At 46.8% G+C, this 18,912-nt stretch overlaps 1 protein-coding gene across 1 annotated transcript in view; it reads right to left on the bottom strand.

Moving 5' to 3' along the window:
* LOC138978847 (uncharacterized) overlaps window positions 1-18,912 on the bottom strand; it is a 43,986-nt gene that overhangs the window by 16,263 nt on the left and 8,811 nt on the right. The window contains exons 10-31 of the mRNA XM_070351637.1: window positions 17,745-17,888; window positions 16,978-17,352; window positions 16,428-16,604; window positions 15,861-16,027; window positions 15,204-15,386; window positions 14,171-14,432; window positions 13,568-13,715; window positions 13,032-13,289; window positions 12,487-12,617; window positions 11,502-11,640; window positions 10,859-11,096; window positions 9,440-9,659; window positions 8,701-8,919; window positions 6,741-6,938; window positions 6,117-6,296; window positions 4,697-5,020; window positions 3,726-4,013; window positions 3,006-3,236; window positions 2,476-2,631; window positions 1,580-2,029; window positions 933-1,148; window positions 65-334 (exon numbers count right to left, since the gene is read on the bottom strand). Coding sequence (XP_070207738.1) covers window positions 65-334; window positions 933-1,148; window positions 1,580-2,029; window positions 2,476-2,631; window positions 3,006-3,236; window positions 3,726-4,013; window positions 4,697-5,020; window positions 6,117-6,296; window positions 6,741-6,938; window positions 8,701-8,919; window positions 9,440-9,659; window positions 10,859-11,096; window positions 11,502-11,640; window positions 12,487-12,617; window positions 13,032-13,289; window positions 13,568-13,715; window positions 14,171-14,432; window positions 15,204-15,386; window positions 15,861-16,027; window positions 16,428-16,604; window positions 16,978-17,352; window positions 17,745-17,888 — 4,974 coding nt within the window. The remainder of the gene's footprint in view (window positions 1-64; window positions 335-932; window positions 1,149-1,579; window positions 2,030-2,475; window positions 2,632-3,005; window positions 3,237-3,725; window positions 4,014-4,696; window positions 5,021-6,116; window positions 6,297-6,740; window positions 6,939-8,700; window positions 8,920-9,439; window positions 9,660-10,858; window positions 11,097-11,501; window positions 11,641-12,486; window positions 12,618-13,031; window positions 13,290-13,567; window positions 13,716-14,170; window positions 14,433-15,203; window positions 15,387-15,860; window positions 16,028-16,427; window positions 16,605-16,977; window positions 17,353-17,744; window positions 17,889-18,912) is intronic.

Below are 18,912 nucleotides of genomic sequence, written 5' to 3'. Positions count from 1 at the left end.
ATTTATCCAGCAGACGGGTAGATTCCACAATCAACTCTATGTAGACGTATATGACTGTTCTCACCTTCTCCCAGCCAGCCCAAGGGGTGGACACGGACAGCTGAGCGTCAGTCTTCATCTTGTTCAGGAACTTGAGGTTGCCGGTGACGCCCTGGCCGCCCACTGTGACGTCAGCGAGGCTGTTGAAGTCGTCCCACTCTCCCTCGTGACGCACGGTGGCTGAGCTCTTCTCCCAGCCAGCGAAAGGCGTGGTGACGGTGACACTGCTGTCCAGACCACGTGACCAGTCCATCACGGCCGTCGCCTTCATCGTCTGGTCGTTGAAGTAGGTCACCTGTTGGGCAAGAGATGGCAACGTTTTAATCTTTGAGATGCCGTTTGGGTTTGGAGCTAAAACATGAGAGTATTCAGAGTAGCGCCTAAAAGTCTGTCCCTCGATCTTACTTTCCCTGCCAGCAAACTTGTAGGTTCGCTTTCTGATTCCAAGTTACCAAGGCCAGCATTTGGAACATGGACATAACTTTCGTTTTTGACTTCCGTTTTGTCTTTTTGCAGTTTAATTGGAACCAATAGCCCCAAACAAGAGACTCAAGAAACTCATACTTGGTCTCCACAAACAATAATACTCTCTCCGTCTTCCTCGACCGAAGCGTCCATAGCTGTGTTGTATTGTATTGTATTGTATTGTATTGTATTGTATTGCATATTACCTGGGCAGAAGAGTCCACGTATTGTATTGTATTGTATTGTATCGTATCGTATTGTATTGCATTGTATTGTATTGTATTGTATTGTATTGTATTGTATCGTATCGTATCGTAGCGTAACGTATCGTATCGTATTGTATCGTATTGTATTGTACCGTATCGTATCGTATCGTATCGTATTGTATTGTACTGCAAAATACTGTATTGTATTGAACTACACATTACCTGGGCCGAAGCGTCCATGGCGGAGTCACGCATGTTGTGCCTGAGGGAGGCGCTGAAGGACTCATAGCCACTGAGGGGCGTGTTGACACTGACGTCCAGCACGAGGGGCGTGGTCAAGGCGTAGGTGGACTCAAGGGAGTAGGTGTGGCGAGGGTCGTACTCCACCTCCACTCGCGACACGCGCACACGTCGCTTATCTTTACTGGAGGCCAGGATCTGAGAGACAACAACTCGCTGTTAATCACCTGAGGTCAGGATCTAAGAGACAACAACTCGCTATTAATCACCTGAGGCCAGGATCTGAGAGACAACTCGCTGTTAATCACCTGAGGCCAGGATCTGAGAGACAACAACTCGCTATTAATCACCTGAGGCCAGGATCTGAGAGACAACTCGCTGTTAATCACCTGAGGCCAGGATCTGAGAGACAACAACTCGCTGTGGGGCCAAAATCTGGGAGGCACTGTCGGAAATTTGTCGGACCAGAAAGCAAAAAAAGATGGACAGCTGAATAACTTTGTTTAAGAAAGCTGACCAGAGGGCATCAAAGATGAAGAAATGAATAATTCCGGTAAAGAAAGCTGACCAGAGGGCATCAAAGATGAAGAATTAGAAATGAATAATTCCGGTAAAGAAAGCTGACCAACCTGCAGGTAAGGGAAGTCCTCCCTAGGAGTGTCCAGGCGAAGTCTGGCGTTGAACTCATCATCGAGACTCCAGGTGGCGCCAGCCTCGTAACGAGCCACCAAGGGCACGGCCTTGAAGTCGACATTGACCTTTCCGGCGGCGGCCTGCACGTTGACCTCGAAGCCAGTGTCCATCACACGCATTTCGTCCCAAGGAGTGACCAGCTTCGCGCGAGCTCCGGTGATGTCACGCTGCACGCGCGTCGTCAGGGCGATGTTCTTGCGCATGCCCAGATCGACGATGACCTGACCGACGACCTCGCTGCCCTCGACCTTGTTGCTGACTTGGGCGGCCACGCTGCGCATGCTACGCATTGGGGTCGTGACCTTCATGTTGATGTCAAGGTTGTCCCAGCTGTTCAGGCTGACGGAACCCTCGGCCGTGACCTTCTTGCGCGGCTCCCAGGAGAACTGGACGATACAAACGAGGTTAAGACTTGTCTTATGGTTTGTGGGAGGACAACTTTGATTCAAAATTTGAGGTCCCTTACTCCTTACAAAGAGCGTGCAAAAATGGGAAGAAGTATCAATTTTCATTTTAAAAAATCTGAGAGTAAATAACAAACATAAAAAAATATTTGCAAGTGGAAAACCTGAGCTGATAATTTAGCGTAAAAAGAATAGAATTGTCTCCTGGCTATTTCTGTTTCTTTAGAAAAAAGACAAACATAGAATAGAACTGAGCCCGTCACACACAACACTATTAGAAAAGTAATAGTCAAAACCGGAAACTTTGAATTGGCTCTAACATGACAATCTATGAACACTTTATTCAAAAGACGCACACGTTGTTAACATTAGTATGTAAACAAGCAGCTTATCACAAAGTAAGACATCATCTGCGGTTTTGCACTTACCTCCATATCGCTTGTCATGGGGAAGTTTGCATATTTAGCGTTGACCTTGCTGCGGATTGGCTGGGTCCATGGTGACGTCATTATGAACTCACTTTCCGCCATGTTGGAGTTAACAACACTGTTGAAGGAGTGGCTCATCACCTCACGTTCCGCCTTCTGTTGAATCAAACAAAACCAAATATATTTTAAAAGCCGAGTCAGTCACAAACTAATGGTTAGTTGGGCTAATTGAACATGAGCGCGGGATTTGCGCAAACAATGTCTGCGTTCGTTTCAAAGAATAACAAGCCTTTCGCATTTCATTCTACATTTCCTGATAGAAAATAATCCCGGATTGTTTTTATACATTTTTTTTTTTTTTGCTTTTTTAAAATTTTATTTTTTATACATTCCATTGCATAATGTATAATACTGAATAAAAGAGGAACTGTTGTGTCGGAATTCAAAAAGAAAAACACTTTTCACCATCATTACCCCTCAACTATTTATTCATCATTGATGTTTTAATAAAAAGCTAGCTGTTATCTGACCTTGACAGAGGAGGAGGACACGATCTTGCCAGCGCCATACTGGTTCTTCATCTCCGCGCGCCAGTTACGAGCCATCTCCCACGGGGTCTGCAGAGCCACAGAGCCTCCAAGAAAGCCAGTCACGTGGTTTCCTGTGACGTCAAGTTGCACGCGCTTGTCAGCGCCCCAGGTGGCGGTGGTGGTGGAGGTCAGGTCAGTGGGGGTCAGGCGCTGAGACCAGGTAGACTTGAGCTGCCAAGCACAAATGAATAATATGTTAATTAGTTGATTAGCGAACTAGTTAATAAACACTGTAATGTGCGAACAGTTGTCTGGCAAAAAAGAGATTTCAGAAACTCTCAAGAACTTGTATTTATCCAACCCACTCTCTCTCTCTCTCTGTCTCTCTCTCTTTCTCTGTCTCTCTTTCTCTCTCTCTATAACTCTTTTCTTTTTTTTTATATATTATTTTGGTTCAAACATTGCTTTATTCTTTCATCCATTTTTACTTTACAATACACAGTTAAATTGTCCCGTCCCCCTTTCTCTCTCACTTGTATCTGCCTTTCTCTCCCCCTCTCTATGTTTCTGTGTCTTTCCCTTTCCCTCTCTCTCTCTCTCTCTCTTTCTATAATTCTCTCTCTTTATATTTCTCTCTCTTTCTATATTTCTCTCTCCATCGCTCTTTCTTTGTTTGTCTGTCTCTCTCTATTTCCCTCTCTCTCTCTCCCCCTCTCTCACCTGGTCATAAGGGCAGCTGAGATCGATCTTGCCGGTGTTGCTGGCGCTGTCGACGTTCATGCTCATGACGTAGGAGTAGGCCTGTCCGTTGAGCTTGATGTCCACGTTGTTGTCATAGCGACTGCCGTCGTCCTTGTGGGCGGCAGCGACGCTCAGTGAGCGCAGGCTTGTCTTGCGGATGTTGGACTTGATGTTCAGCTGGGCCTCCAGGTCACGTGACTGAGTGGTGCCGCGGTTCTGAGCCGTCAGGCTGATCTCGCACTGGTCTTTCTGCAGAGAGGCCGTCAGCTGTGGAGAGAGAGAGAGAGATAGAGAATGTTATGTTGTAGTGAGAGAGAGGGAATGTAAAATTATTGTGCCTTCTACTTTTTAGGCTGTCGGTTGTAGTTAGAGAGAGACAAATGTCACATTATACTGCTTTCAGTTTTTAGGCTGCATGTCGTAGGTTGTTAGAGAGACACAATGTCACATTGTATTGCCATTCAGTTTTTAGGCGGCATGTCGCAGATTGTGGGAGAGACCCAATGTCACATTGTATTGCCATTCAGTTTTTAGGCGGCATGTCGTAGGTTGTTAGAGAGACACAATGTCACATTGTATTGCCATTCAGTTTTTAGGCGGCATGTCGCAGATTGTGGGAGAGACCCAATGTCACATTGTATTGCCATTCAGTTTTTAGGCGGCATGTCGCAGATTGTGGGAGAGACCCAATGTCACATTGTATTGCCATTCAGTTTTTAGGCGGCATGTCGCAGATTGTGGGAGAGACAAAATGTTACATTGTAATGCCTTTTACTTTTTAGGTTGAAAATGAACAGGAATATATAGAGAGAGGCAGGTTACGTTCTAACATAGTGATTCAAAAGGTTAATGAAACGGGCTCTTATGAAACACCGTAGTTTTTTTCACTCGAGTTCTCTTGCGGACTTGGTAAGCAAGTTCAAACTCAGTAACCATAGTGACGTACTGACCTTGGTGTTGAGACCGCTGTCCAGTTTGTGGGTCAGTGCCAAGCCCATGGAGCCGTAGGCCTTGTATGGGGTCTCGGCCTTGAAGGACAGGTCAATGTCGTGGATGTTGAAGGGTGTGGCCATGACGAGGCTGGAGGTGATGACGTTCTTCTTGTTGCCCATGACAACCTTGGTGCTGAGCTGGTGCTGAGTGTTGGTGCTGTCCAGCCCGACACTGGCCACCAGAGTTGTCCAGCCCTGCAAGGGGGTGTCCAGACTGAGGCGGGCCTTGTGGGAACTGCTGTCCTTGCTGCTCTTGCTGCCGGCCATGCCCTCGATCGTCACCTGCACAGCGCCAGGGAGAACAATCAGACATTAACACGATTGTAACATTGGTCTTGGTGTCAGCAATACAGCTACAGGGTGACACAAAAAAAACAGAGCCCACCAAAAGTTTAATATTTTCTGAAATAATCAGCCGATTCTTTTATTTTTTCAGGTGAGCCAAGCTGAAATGATGTTCTAACAGCCCACCAAGTTTGAGCTTCAAGATGTCATGGACAACGGAGCATAAGACATTTATAGTCGAGGCCTATTTTCGGTCGAATTCTATCCAGACTGGTCAGCCGCAGATGTGGGATCGCTCTTACAGCTGCTGTTATTGCTGCCTTAAGATCAGGGATGGTCTGGGGGTTGTTGCCATATACCCTGTCCTTGAGGTACCCCCACAGATAAAAATCTGGGGGGTTCAAGTCCGGTGAATAGGGGGACCACTCTGGGTCACATCTGCGGCTGACCAGTCTGGATAGAATTCGACCGAAAATAGGCCTCGACTATAAATGTCTTATGCTCCGTTGTCCATGACATCTTGAAGCTCAAACTTGGTGGGCTGTTAGAACATCATTTCAGCTTGGCTCACCTGAAAAAATAAAAGAATCGGCTGATTATTTCAGAAAATATTAAACTTTTGGTGGGATAGATCTGTTTTTTTTGTGTCACCCTGTATACACCTGCACAGCGCCAAGAAGAAGAATAAGACATGAAAAATAGGACATCCTTTAGTCCTTGCAGGCACCTATAGCTTATTAAAGTTTCAAAGGGAGAGTTCGAGTTGGCCGGTGTTGTTTGAAAAATGTGATGCGCTCAGCCCAAACAGCAAAACGACAAGAACGTAAAAGAAAAAACAGCTGCATTGGACTCTGATGATCTCTCGTGTTATCGGGCCACACCCTCAACGGAAGCAAACTAGAGGTAGAGAACAGACCAATGTACTTGTATGCTCTTTATTTTCTATACAGTAATCATGAGTTAAAAAGGATGTCTAGTATTGGTTTAGACAAACAGATAGTCTGTCTGTACACGTAGAGAATCTAAGTAATGGCATTGAAAGAAAAATCAGAACCTAGTTAATTCTGAAAGCAGACATCATGAAACCACTGACCTTGGCGTTCTTGTCCTTGTCAGCATCCCAGGCGGCCTCCAGGGAAGCCTCGTAGTTGCCCTTGACCTTGCCGGCCTCGGCGTTGAGCGTCACGCGTCTGGAGGGCACGGTGACCTCCACGTTCCACTTGCCGCTGCGGGACTTGACCAGCTTGTGGCTTCCGCTCACTCCGTACACGTCCTGTGAAATAGCGTTGAGAAGTGTTAGTAAATCAAATGTATTGTATTCACATTTTGAGGTGGTTTTCATTATAGGACACGGAGCTGTTAATTTTCGTGGCTTCTCAGCGCAAGGGATGATTGGCTTTGTGAACAGAACTCAGAACATTCCACTAAACCTAGACATTATGCGAATCTTTAACCTGCGGAAAACTTGAGGTAAGGCTTTGAAAGACGTTGCTTTCCAGACAAACTGAACACTTCAATTGTGGCTGGCTTTCCCTGCAAAACTAACTCACATCCAAATCCTGAAATTGACCACTATCGTTGCTTTAGGTCATCTTGATCTAACCATTATTGAATGATCATTAAAAGACAGTTTAGTCTCATCAAAGCAATGATGTCCTGAACATTAAATTCAACTGAACCAAGAAAAACAGAAAAAACAAGCAGTCGTGACCCTGACCTTTCCATGCTTGAGGGATCCAGCGAGCTGCAGGTCGTCAAGGTCAAGGTTGGCCTGTGCTGACAGGGTGAGGGGCTTCATGCCGTCCAGGGACAGCGTGGTGCTGACGTCACCAGCACGTGCACCGGGCGTCTTGTACACTGTGCTGATGCTGTGCTTGCTGCCTCCGTCCGTCTTGATGTTCAGGTTGTGCTCCCACTGCGGGACAGAGAAGCGTGTGTGTGTCATGTGTTGGTTGTGTTTCCACTGCGGGACAGATAGCTGTGTGTGTCATGTGATGGTTGTGCTCCCACTGCGGGACAGATAGCTGTGTGTGTCATGTGTTGGTTGTGTTTCCACTGCGGGACAGATAGCTGTGTGTGTCATGTGATGGTTGTGCTCCCACTGCGGGACAGATAGCTGTGTGTGTCATGTGTTGGTTGTGTTTCCACTGCGGGACAGAAAGCTGCGTGTGTCATATGTTGGTTGTGCTCCCACTGCGGGACAGAGAACTGTGTGTGTCATGTGTTTTAGGTTGTGTTCCCACTGCGGGACAGAGAGCTGTGTATGTCATGTGTTGTAGGTTGTCCTCCCACTGCGGGACAGAGAGCTGTGTGTGTCATGTGTTGGTTGTGCTCCCACTGCGGGACAGATAGCTGTGTGTGTCATGTGTTGGTTGTCCTCCAACTGCGGGACAGAGAGCTGTGTGTGTCATGTGTTGGTTGTCCTCCCACTGCGGGACAGAGAGCTGTGTGTGTCATGTGTTGTTTGTGCTCCCACTGCGGGAAAGAGAACTGTGTGTGTCATGTGTTGGTTGTGCTCCCACTGCGGGACAGATAGCTGTGTGTGTCATGTGTTGTAAGTTGTGCTCCCACTGCGGGACAGATAGCTGTGTGTGTCATGTGTTGGTTGTCCTCCAACTGCGGGACAGATAGCTGTGTGTGTCATGTGTTGGTTGTCCTCCCACTGCGGGACAGAGAGCTGTGTGTGTCATGTGTTGGTTGTCCTCCCACTGCGGGACAGATAGCTGTGTGTGTCATGTGTTGGTTGTCCTCCAACTGCGGGACAGATAGCTGTGTGTGTCATGTGTTGGTTGTGCTCCCACTGCGGGAAAGAGAACTGTGTGTGTCATGTGTTGTTTGTGCTCCCACTGCGGGAAAGAGAACTGTGTGTGTCATGTGTTGTTTGTGCTCCCACTGCGGGAAAGAGAACTGTGTGTGTCATGTGTTGTTTGTGCTCCCACTGCGGGAAAGAGAGCTGTGTGTGTCATGTGTTGGTTGTGCTCCCACTGCGGGAAAGAGAACTGTGTGTGTCATGTGTTGGTTGTGCTCCCATTGCGGGACAGAGAACTGTGTGTGTCATGTGTTGTTTGTGCTCCCACTGCGGGAAAGAGAACTGTGTGTGTCATGTGTTGTTTGTGCTCCCACTACGGGACAGAGAACTGTGTGTGTCATGTGTTGTTTGTGCTCCCACTACGGGACAGAGAACTGTGTGTGTCATGTGTTGGTTGTGTTCCCACTGCGGGAAAGAGAACTGTGTGTGTCATGTGTTGGTTGTGCTCCCACTGCGGGACAGAGAACTGTGTGTGTCATGTGTTGGTTGTGCTCCCATTGCGGGACAGAGAACTGTGTGTGTCATGTGTTGGTTGTGCTCCCATTGCGGGACAGAGAACTGTGTGTGTCATGTGTTGGTTGTGCTCCCACTGCGGGACAGAGAACTGTGTGTGTCATGTGTTGGTTGTGCTCCCACTGCGGGAGAGATAGTTGTGTTTGTCATGTGTTGGTTGTGCTCCCATTGCGGGACAAATAGCCGTGTATGTCATGTGTTGGTTGTGCTCCCATTGCGGGACAAATAGCCGTGTATGTCATGTGTTGGTTGTGCTCCCATTGCGGGACAGAGAACTGTGTGTGTCATGTGTTGGTTGTGCTCCCACTGCAGGACAGAGGGCTGGAACACCTGTCAGGAAACGTTGAGTTCTCACCTGTTTCTGGCTGGCCTGGGTGAGATCAGACTTGAGGGTCAGTCCAGCCCCGGGAGCCTGCAGGGTCAGCGCGCCGTTCATCTTCTTTAGCTTGGCGCTCTTGTCCCTCAGGGTCAAGGACGCGCTCATGTCCTTGCCCTTGGCATAGGTCATGGCCACGTTGGAGTCCAGCTTGGTGGGGGTGTGGGAGTGCTTGCCCTTGACTTGGATGTCAATGTTCTGCGCATGAAAAGAAATGATGGTTGTGGAACTGTTGCAAAAACTTAACAGATATATCTATTGGAGGCCAGAACGAACGAACGAACGAATAAACTGCTTTGAAAGACTTGTTAATTGCCAAATATTTGGGTAGAATATAGGTAATGTAAGGGATACAAGTTCAATGCTCGAAGTCAGATCTTTATATCTCTGGTTCAGAATACAAGGCTACTGTATAGCTTTAGTGGAGTCTTCTTCTGTGTCTGTTTGTACATGAAGTCTTGTACTTCCTCTTTTTGGCTTTATATTACCAATACTTCAAGTCTGACCTCATGAATAACCCCCCCCCCCCCCCCCCCAACAGACTGTGACCCGGAGCGGGGCTTGCACCTCCATTTTGTTGTTATGGTCCATGTTGTTGAGGTTGCCGATCTTCTAGGCTTCTCTTTTTCTTCACATGTGATTCATGTCATAAAAATATCCATACTTCTTGTGAACATTTCGAATCTGACCTGTCAAAAAACTCCCTCCATCTTCTCACCTGCTCAGGGGCCTCTGCCTCCATCTTGTAGCTGAGGTCCATGTTGTAGAGGTTCTTGATCTTCCTGGCCAGGGTGGCGGACAGCAGCACGCGCTTGTTCTTGTCCTGGGGGTTGCTGCCGTACTTGACCTCCAGCTCTCCAGCGGACAGCTTCTTCTTGTGGTCCACGTTCAGCTTGACCGCCGTGTTGTAGTCAGGGAAGCTCTTGGAGTCCAGGCTCCTGTAGCGTAAGATATTATAAGATGTTTGGTGGCTTGTTGACAGACCAGCTTTTTTGTTGGTCCAATGGGACCATATCGTCTTTTGTTTCATCTTTATCGACCAAGGCCGAAGGCCGCGGTTGATAAATATGAGACAAAAGGCGATATGCTCCCCGAGGACCAACAACAAAATGCTGGTCTGACGACAAGCCACCAAACATCATTTTTGTCATCATTTTGGTTGTGCAACAAAAAGGCACAATAACCCACAGGGAGACGAATTTTTAGAATCCAACTCCGGGCCACAAAGCATCGTCACAGTAGCTCGAGATAACACGTCAACCTTGTATGTGACGTCACACGTAGCTTGTTGACGCTTTTTTTTCCAGTCTGAAAATGTACAGAGCTGCGATCATATGTGTGAGTTCAGTAAGTGTTGAGCATATTTCTTTTCTTTTTAAGTGTTTATGACTTTTCGTTGTGGATTTTGCGATTACAGAGATAAGTTGCAAATTGACCATGAGTCGCCGCGGTAATTATCAACATTGATTGGGTCTTTGAGAGTGAATGCTTACAATCGTTGTCCTCGGAAACACAAATCCCAAGCCGCGATGGTTCCACACATCAAACAATCAGCCTGATTGGCTTTTACTTTGACAATCCACGTTTCACCTGAAAGCTCAAACCCATTCATCACCTCGATTTATTGCATGGGGAACATGAGATTTATTTCCCAGGTGCTTGTGAATGAAAACTCGTGAAAATGATGACAATGTTAGATATCGTCTGTGTAATATTGTTAAATATCGTCTGTGTGACATTGTTAGATGACGTCTGTGTGATATTATACTATGTTACATGTGTGATACTGTCTAGGATTGTAGTCTGGGAAGCTCTTTGAGTTCAGGATCATGTGGTGTAGGATATTGTTAGATATAATTCGTGTGATATGTTAGATATAGTCTGTGTGATATTCTACTATTGCACTATGTTAAATGTGTGAATTGTGAGTTTGTTTTTCTTCAGGAGAACTCTTCGTCTCTAACTCATGATTTACACGAACGTTAACCCTTCAATTTTTTCCTTTTTTATATTTAGATAAACTGTTTAGCAAAACCTCACTGGAAGGTGTACTTTTTTTCCGATTTCTCGATTTTTTATATATTGAAAATCTGCACATCTTGTACATGCAAATACAAAACAAGTTGTTTGAACTCACGATCTGACGGTGTACTTGTTGTAGGCCTTGGTGGACCTGTCGGACAGTTTGGCCGTCAGCACGAGCTTGTCGCGCGCCACACGCGGCACGTTGTAGGCCAGGGTGGAGCGTCCGTTGATCAGACGTCCCTTCTTGACGTTGATGATGGTGTCCATCTTGCTGCTGACCAGCGACGACTTGACGTTGACCTTGCCGATGTAGCGCACGGCGGCCTTGCGCTCGGCCTTGGTCAGGGTCACTGGGGCACAAAGAATAGGGTCAGGTTAAATAGAGACACAAATAAATAGGGTTAGGGTCACCGAGGCACAAAGAAATAGGGTCAGGGTCACTGGGACGCATAGTTCTGTTTATGAATACTTCTTTGGGAAATATCACAAAATGCACTTTTTAGGAGGAAAACATAATACAGATTGAAATAGCACTTTCTTAAACTAGGACTGACTGCTTGTAATTTAATATTCTAATGGACAAAAAGTAGCACATGTCGAGCAACAAAATGACTGATTCTAGTGTGGCTATGTCCTGTGAAACCGTGAGGGTCATTTAGGATCCTGCCAAAAGAACTCTTCTAACAGCTCGTTAAGTATTCTGAAAATGCTAGAATGGGGAACTTTCACCAAGCCTGAAGTGTGTGGACACTCACCCATGGCGGAGGCGGGCTTATAGTTGAGGAGCCTGAGGGCCATGTCAGCCTTGAGGATCTTGCCCTGGTTGTAGAGAGCGGAGCCGCTGGCAGACACCAGTTCTCTGCGGGGAGACTTCACGGACAGGAAGGGCGTCACCTGTACACACAGACGTCGTCACTATTGAGCTCAGTGTACTGCTGGATATATTTTATATCGGACCGTTCCAAGCTGTTCTTGTCACTATTGAGCTCAGTGTACTGCTGGATATATTTTATATCGGACCGTTCCAAGCTGTTCTTGTCACTATTGAGCTCAGTGTACTGCTGGATATATTTTATATCGGACCGTTCCAAGCTGTTCTTGTCACTATTGAGCTCAGTGTACTGCTGGATATATTTTATATCGGACCGTTCCAAGCTGTTCTTGACACTATTGAGCACAGTGTATTGCTTGATGTATTTTGTATCGGACCGTTCCAAACTAACTGTGTTATACGTGATATGCGTTGAAATCTGACCAGCAAACAAGAACCGAATTAAAGAGTCCTCTGTAAAAGAGTGTACAAGCAAATGCTAAAGGAACAACCAGTCCGTGTTGAACTGTCTGGTTGGTGTGCACACGTAGTGGGCCCAGTGAGATTGAACACTTTGTCTCTACATAGTTGTTGTCATATATGCGTGTGGAAGGAGTGTGAAGTTTTATGCATACACCATAACAAAATCCTGTGCTTTGCATTTGGTAAATAAACTGTTTGACTTGACAAACCAATGAGAATAGCTCAAAGACGAATCTCTCAAATCGTGGACGTATACTGTTAAGAAACAACCAGAACATATTTCTTCGAAACTGCAATATTTGACAACGGCAGCTTTAAGAAGCTTGAACAGCCATGACCCTGTAACTTTAAAATACTTAAAACACAAGTAATAGTAGCAGGGGTTAAATCTGCCAACGTTTCTTCGGACACGGAAGGATGACACATTGTATCCTGAGCAGACTTACCTGGATCTTGGTGTTCTTCTTGCCCATGACGACGCTCATCTGGCTTCCCACACGCACAGAGTACACCTGCTTGTCACCATTGGCAACGGAGCCCACCAGACTGACCTCCTTCTTGGTGTTGGTCAGGGCAGCTGTGGGGGGTCAGAGAAAACACGCGTTGAATTGTTTGACGTAAGAGAGTAATGGTTATATATCCTGTAGACGGTTGTCATCGTGTAAATGCCTGCTGAACCGCTACAGGCCTATGGCGTTTTGTTCAACAAGTTGTTCCCAGAAAGACGCCCAAATCTTACTTGATAAAAATATGCATCAAGTGAAGCAGAAATTCAAGGGACACGGTTGGTGCTCTCATTTCCACTGTTTACAAAGAATTATATTTTGAGACTATTTTCATAACTGAAAGAGACATCTCTCAAAAAGGTAACTGATGGGTCGCGGCACTTTAATTTACAGTACATGAAACAAAAGCATCACTAACAATTGAATACAGAATACGCTTCTTTTGATGATTGGAGTAGCCCGCAGATTTAAAAGCCAGCACTCACTCTTGAGTGACATGGGCTGGGCAGTCACGCCGGTCAAGGTCAAATCCACAGTGGCGGCCTTGGGGGTTTCCAAGGTAACCAAGCCGGTCAAGGCCATGTTCTCTTGCTCAGGGCGACGGATCTCCACCAAGGGCGTGTAGGTCACGCCGTTCTTGGACTCCTCGATCTTCACCTCTGACGTCACAGCGTAGGTGTTGACGTCATCAGTGATGAAACTTCCGCTGACACCCATCAGCTTCTTGGTCTGGGTGATGGCACCTGTGAAGAAAGACATCAGTGTGATTTAGCATTACTATCTCTTTCAGTCCGTATAGTTAAAGATGATAGAAATACACATTTGAAAGGTAATCTCAATTCTTTGCAAAACTTTGTGGACGATTTCTTTGTTGATTTTACCAGCATTCACTCAGTCACATAGGTTGTTCTCGAACACAATTGGAGCAGCAAATTAAGTAATTGAAAAATACGGCATATATGTAGTTAAATCTCAAAGGAATAGCAAGAGTCCAACTGCAGCGTTCTATTTTTAGTTTCACCTTTGAACTCTGCCTTCTTCCAGGGTGATGCAGCGCTGACCTCCAGCTGTTTGTCCGCGTGGTTGATGACGAGGTCAAAGGCCATAGAACGGTCCACTTTAGAGCCGGGGGTGTTGAAGGACAGCTGGGCCATGGTCTTCTTCTTGTTCTGCACAGAACAGTGGGTAAAGGTTAGCTATAAAAATAAAGGCTGAGGCGACGTTTTAGTCGATGTCTTGTTACAGCACTGAATCCAATGTAGATGTTCGTAGGGAATATTTTATGTGTCACAGTTTTGCCATGTTTCCTTGTTGGTGTCATTTGGATAACAATCAATTCTTTCTCCTTAAAAAGTTCCCCATGTTCGCAAAGTAGGGCCTACTAAAGATGTGAAGCGGTTCACAAAGCAGTGGTGTAAAAAGTGAATCTTTGCGTATGCGAACTCTGATCCGTATCTACTTTATTGTGTAAACTTTTATGTATAAATTTCATGTCCGAATTAGGAGAGAAAATAGGGCTGCCACTGGTGTTATTTCCAGGATATTTTAAACCCCATTTGTTTGTTATGACGTAGTATCAAAAGGGTGACAAAAACAATGACGTAAGAATGACGTGAGCACTGACCTCGACTCTCTTGGCCAGCAGCTTGTAGCTGGTGTGAGTGTCACGCTTGTAGAGCGTGACGCTGAGAGAGGTGGGGCCGGTCAGGGGGAAGTAGGGACCAGAGACACTGGTGGATGCGTTGGGGTACTGCAGCTCTCCGCACAACTCCAGGCCAGTGATGTGTGACGTCACGTCACCTGTGCACATCTTCACGCTCTGGCGGTTCTCCGTGATCATCTGCTGCTTCTTCTCCACCTGGTTGTGCACGATGCTGAACTCGGAGCTGTGAGGACAGCGGAAAGTGTGATGTTACTGACGTGGTACAGCTAATAGCTGTGAGGACAGCGGAAAGTGTGATGTTACTGACGTGGTACAGTTAATAGCTGTGAGGACAGCGGAAAGTGTGATGTTACTGACGTGGTACAGTTAATAGCTGTGAGGACAGCGGAAAGTGTGATGTTACTGACGTGGTTCAGCTAATAGCTGTGAGGACAGCGGAAAGTGTGATGTTACTGACGTGGTACAGCTAATAGCTGTGAGGACAGCGGAAAGTGTGATGTTACTGACGTGGTACAGCTAATAGCTGTGAGGACAGCGGAAAGTGTGATGATACTGACGTGGTTCAGCTAATAGCTGCTAGGACAGCGAAAGTGTGATGTTACTGATATGGTACAGCTAGGACAGCGGAAAGTGTGATGTTACTGATATGGTACAGCTAGGACAGCGGAAAGTGTGCTGTTACTGATATGGTACAGCTAGGACAGCGGAAAGTGTAAAGCTACTGACATGGTACAACAACAGATGTCATTCAAAGAATGACTAAACTAAACGTACAGGCAGACACACGGAAAGATCGACTCTTGTTGAATAATGAAATGTTACTCTTAGGTCCTCCACTTTTTACAGTAATTAATACAGTGTTACTTTTGCTGTGAGCTTATCAGTAAATGAGTAACACAAAAAACGAATCAATTGAGTTCAGTACCAAAAACAACACTATCGTACAACTTGAATCAACAGCTAAGGCAGAAATAAAACACCCGGTCCTGCCCACCTGATGGCAAAGATCTCCATCTTCTCCTCAGGGACGTCCAGCTCCACGCTCAAGACACGGCCACGGTCAAGGTCAACACGCACCTTGAGGGCGCTGCTGGAGTGGAGCGTGCCTGTCACGTGCAGGGCGGCACGTGACACCATGGCGTCCACGCTCATCGTACCCGACACGCGCACAGCGCCGCTGGAACACACAGACAGCAAAGTCTTGTGTCAACAATGAACGTTGAGATTGTCATAGCATGTGCTGACTCTCAGAGTGGAATTATAAGTCTCGATTGTAGGATATAATTGAAAAGAGACTGTACTTTGCAGTCGCTATAGCTATCATTCCCAAATATCATTTAACTTTATTTCAAATAGCAGAGCGCAGTACGTGATATTGATCAAATCTCTTGCATGACGATCAAGTGATACATTTGCATAAATACCAATTTACACAGTTATATGTAAACTGGAACTTCGTTTCCGATAGAATATGCATGGATCATGTTATTTCAAATAGGTCTCTTCTGGTAAAGCAAAGGCTCCATCCCTATTTTCACCGGACAACACTCGAATACGAAACATTAAGCCTGACCTGATCACCTCCGAGGTCAATCCTAAACTCAAAGCCTGCAGGGGCTTTACCAGTACTGATGTTGTCTTTTGATCTAACCTGGGTCTGAATTCGCCGTCGATGGTGAGACTGCGGGGCTGGGCGGACACCTTACGCAGGTCCATCTTGCCGGACGCCTTGAGGTCCATGGTGGCCGTGCCTTTCACGGTCAGTGACAGCGGCAGACCGACCGACGTGGGCACCGTCATCTCCGTGTCCAGGAATTCCTGCATGGACAGGGATCCAGTGAAGGATTGGCAACATTTTACATGACTACCATCACTAGCTATAAGATATCCTGCATGGACAGGGATCCAGTGAAGGATTGGCAACATTTTACATGACTACCACCACTAGCTATAAGATATCCTGCATGTACAGAGATCCAGTAAAGGACTGACATTGTGTATGTATATCCTCCCTAGCTATAGGAATTCCTGCATATATAGGGACCCAGTAAAGAACTGCCAACATGTTATGGTGAGACTGCAGGGCTGGGCGGACACCTTTTGCATGTCAATTTTGTCCTGGAGATGTCGTGGTCCTTTTGAACTACGTGAGATTGGAAGCCTGATCCTACTCGCTTTAGAATAAGGACTACAAGTGCAGACCATGCAAGCTCCTCACCATGCTGTGTGTCATAGAGATGTCGTGGTCCTTGCTGAGCTTGATGAGGAAGTCCAGCATGTTGAAGGAGGTGGCGGAGGTGATGGACTGCAGGCCCTGGAAGCGCTGGAAGGTCATCTCGTTGCCGAACATCCTCATGTACATAGAGCCCTTCAGATCGTCCAGCTTGCTGTCAGCCTGAACACACATCAAGAAAGGTGTCATCTTCTTGCCATAAGCCTGATTCATGCTCTGTTCGTCTTAGTTTGATGTCTAACTTCGCAGGAACTTCACGATGAAATTATTTGATGAGAAACTTGGTGGTCCACGTTATTGCATATCAAACTGTCACCCAAATAAGCTAAATGTTACCATACATTCCAAGCTTTTCTAAAGCGCTTGTTCGATTTAGATTGTGTATGCAACGTTATTGGTTCTAAGTGTTAGATATTTAGACTTTGTGAACCAGCCCTTGACCTTCTGAGCGGACTGCTGTCGCCGAAGTATTCGGGCCCCGGTAGGGTTACAGACAACTCAACTCTTCTAGCTTAGCTATGATCTCTTCCCTCACCTTCTTAGCGGAGTCCTTATCCCCGAAGTAACCGTAGGGTCCCAGCAGGGTCTCCAGCAGGTACTCCAGCCCCTCCAGCCTCAGCCCCACGTCCAGCAGGTTCAGGGAGCGGCCGAACAGGTCCACGGTGATGTTGGCGGAGGCCGACCGAGGCAGAGAAGAGGAAGAGGACCACACCAGGTTGCCCTCAGCGCCGGCGCCGCTGTTGAGTCGCTTGAGGAAGGCGGAGCCCTCGTAGTTGCGGGAGAACTGCAGGCGGCCCAGGTCGAACTTGGCGGGCAGCTTGGTCTTCTTCAGCAGCTGGCGCACCGCCTGCTTGTGGGGGCTGGAGCTCTCCTGCAGGTTGCTCAGGTGACTCCACACGAAGGAACCCACCTGTCACAGGTAAACGGTGTTGGTGGTCAACATCGTCATTGACAAGCGGCTATGAGAGGCTTTGATTTCGTGTTAGGTTAGATTTCAGTCGTTCTTGTGGGAGCTGGTTAATGTCCCTTGATAGTTCAACCTTTGCTTTTTCAGTTGTGTTTATTTATTCCTTTTTATACACTTTTGGAGCAGTGTCAATATTGTGACATTTATGAGAATAAATGCGAATTGGCAAGGAAGAAAGAAGTATTTATATGGAACGGAAATGACCCTTTTTGAACATTTGCAGAGCTCCCAAATTGAAACAAAATACTGGTTGACTGGCTGATTGATGTACACAGTCTTATGTCTTCATGCCCTGTCGTGGCGTATTCACTTGGGGAAGAGAAAGTCCATCTTACCTGTTGGTCAGTTTCATCTTCCAGGACGCGCTGCACCTGTTGCAGGATGACGTCATCAGGACAGGTCATAACGGCCAGGTAGGCAGCGATACGCATCTCAGAGTCCTCCTGTGTGTCCTTGAATGTGTCCATCATGGTGTCACGCTGTGGAACAAAAACGAATATTGTTTTTATTTTATTTTGTTGTTGTTGCCAAAACGCCGTACACAAAGACACCGTGTGTTGTCTTTCATAATATCAAGCTCTTGGGCAACAGCAGCCAAGACACACCAGCAGGCCCTAGACAAAGTACAGAACCAAGCGCTGAGAATCATCACGGGCGCAATGAAATCAACACCCATACAGAAGATGGAACAGGTGACTGGCATTCCTCCACTGAGCAAAAGGCGAGACTGCAAAACAATGGTACAAGCCACCAAGTACCAGTGCACTCATGACCATCCAATGAGTGACAGACTCAAGAATATGTCCTCAGGCAGGCTGAAAAGATCAAGCTTCGCTCTTGAGGCAAGGGCTTTGCAGAAGAAACATCAGACAGAGATGCCAGAGTTAGTGGAGCCACCATCTTTCTCCCTTGACGCCCCACCCTGGGAAGACAGACAAGGAAACCTGGACATACAGACCAGTGTCCCCTACCTCACAACAAAGGACGAGCAGAGCAATGTGACGAAAAAAGCCCTGACTCTTGCCATGCTTGAAGAAAGGTACCCCCAAGAAGCATGGATACGGGTGTATACTGATGGGTCAGCCACAGAGGCCGTCAAAAATGGAGGAGCGGGGGTGTATGTCCAGTACCCCAGTGGAGAGAGGCAAGCAGAGGCTATACCAACAGGCCTCCACTGTACAAACTACAGAGCTGAGGTACAGGCACTGATCCATGCAGCATACACCATCAACGACAGAGTCAACCATGACAACCAGGTGGTCTTCCTGACTGACGCTCTGTCAGTACTACAAGCAATGACCAGTAGCAAACTGCCTCAGCTGGAACACGCTCTACACAACATCAAAAGCCTGAGGACAGTACTGCAATGGATCCCCTCCCACTGTGGTGTACAAGGAAACGAAGAGGCGGACAGGATGGCAAAGCTGGGTGCAGAAGATGAGCAAGAGAACAACCCTGTGAGCCTGACAGAGATGAAGACCATCATTAAGTCTCTGCACAGGA

The sequence above is a fragment of the Littorina saxatilis genome, linkage group LG10 (assembly GCF_037325665.1).
Source record: "Littorina saxatilis isolate snail1 linkage group LG10, US_GU_Lsax_2.0, whole genome shotgun sequence".
Lineage (NCBI taxonomy): Eukaryota > Metazoa > Mollusca > Gastropoda > Littorinimorpha > Littorinidae > Littorina > Littorina saxatilis.
Note: the sequence above shows the minus strand (reverse complement) of the source record. Positions and strands in the feature narration are given on the sequence as shown.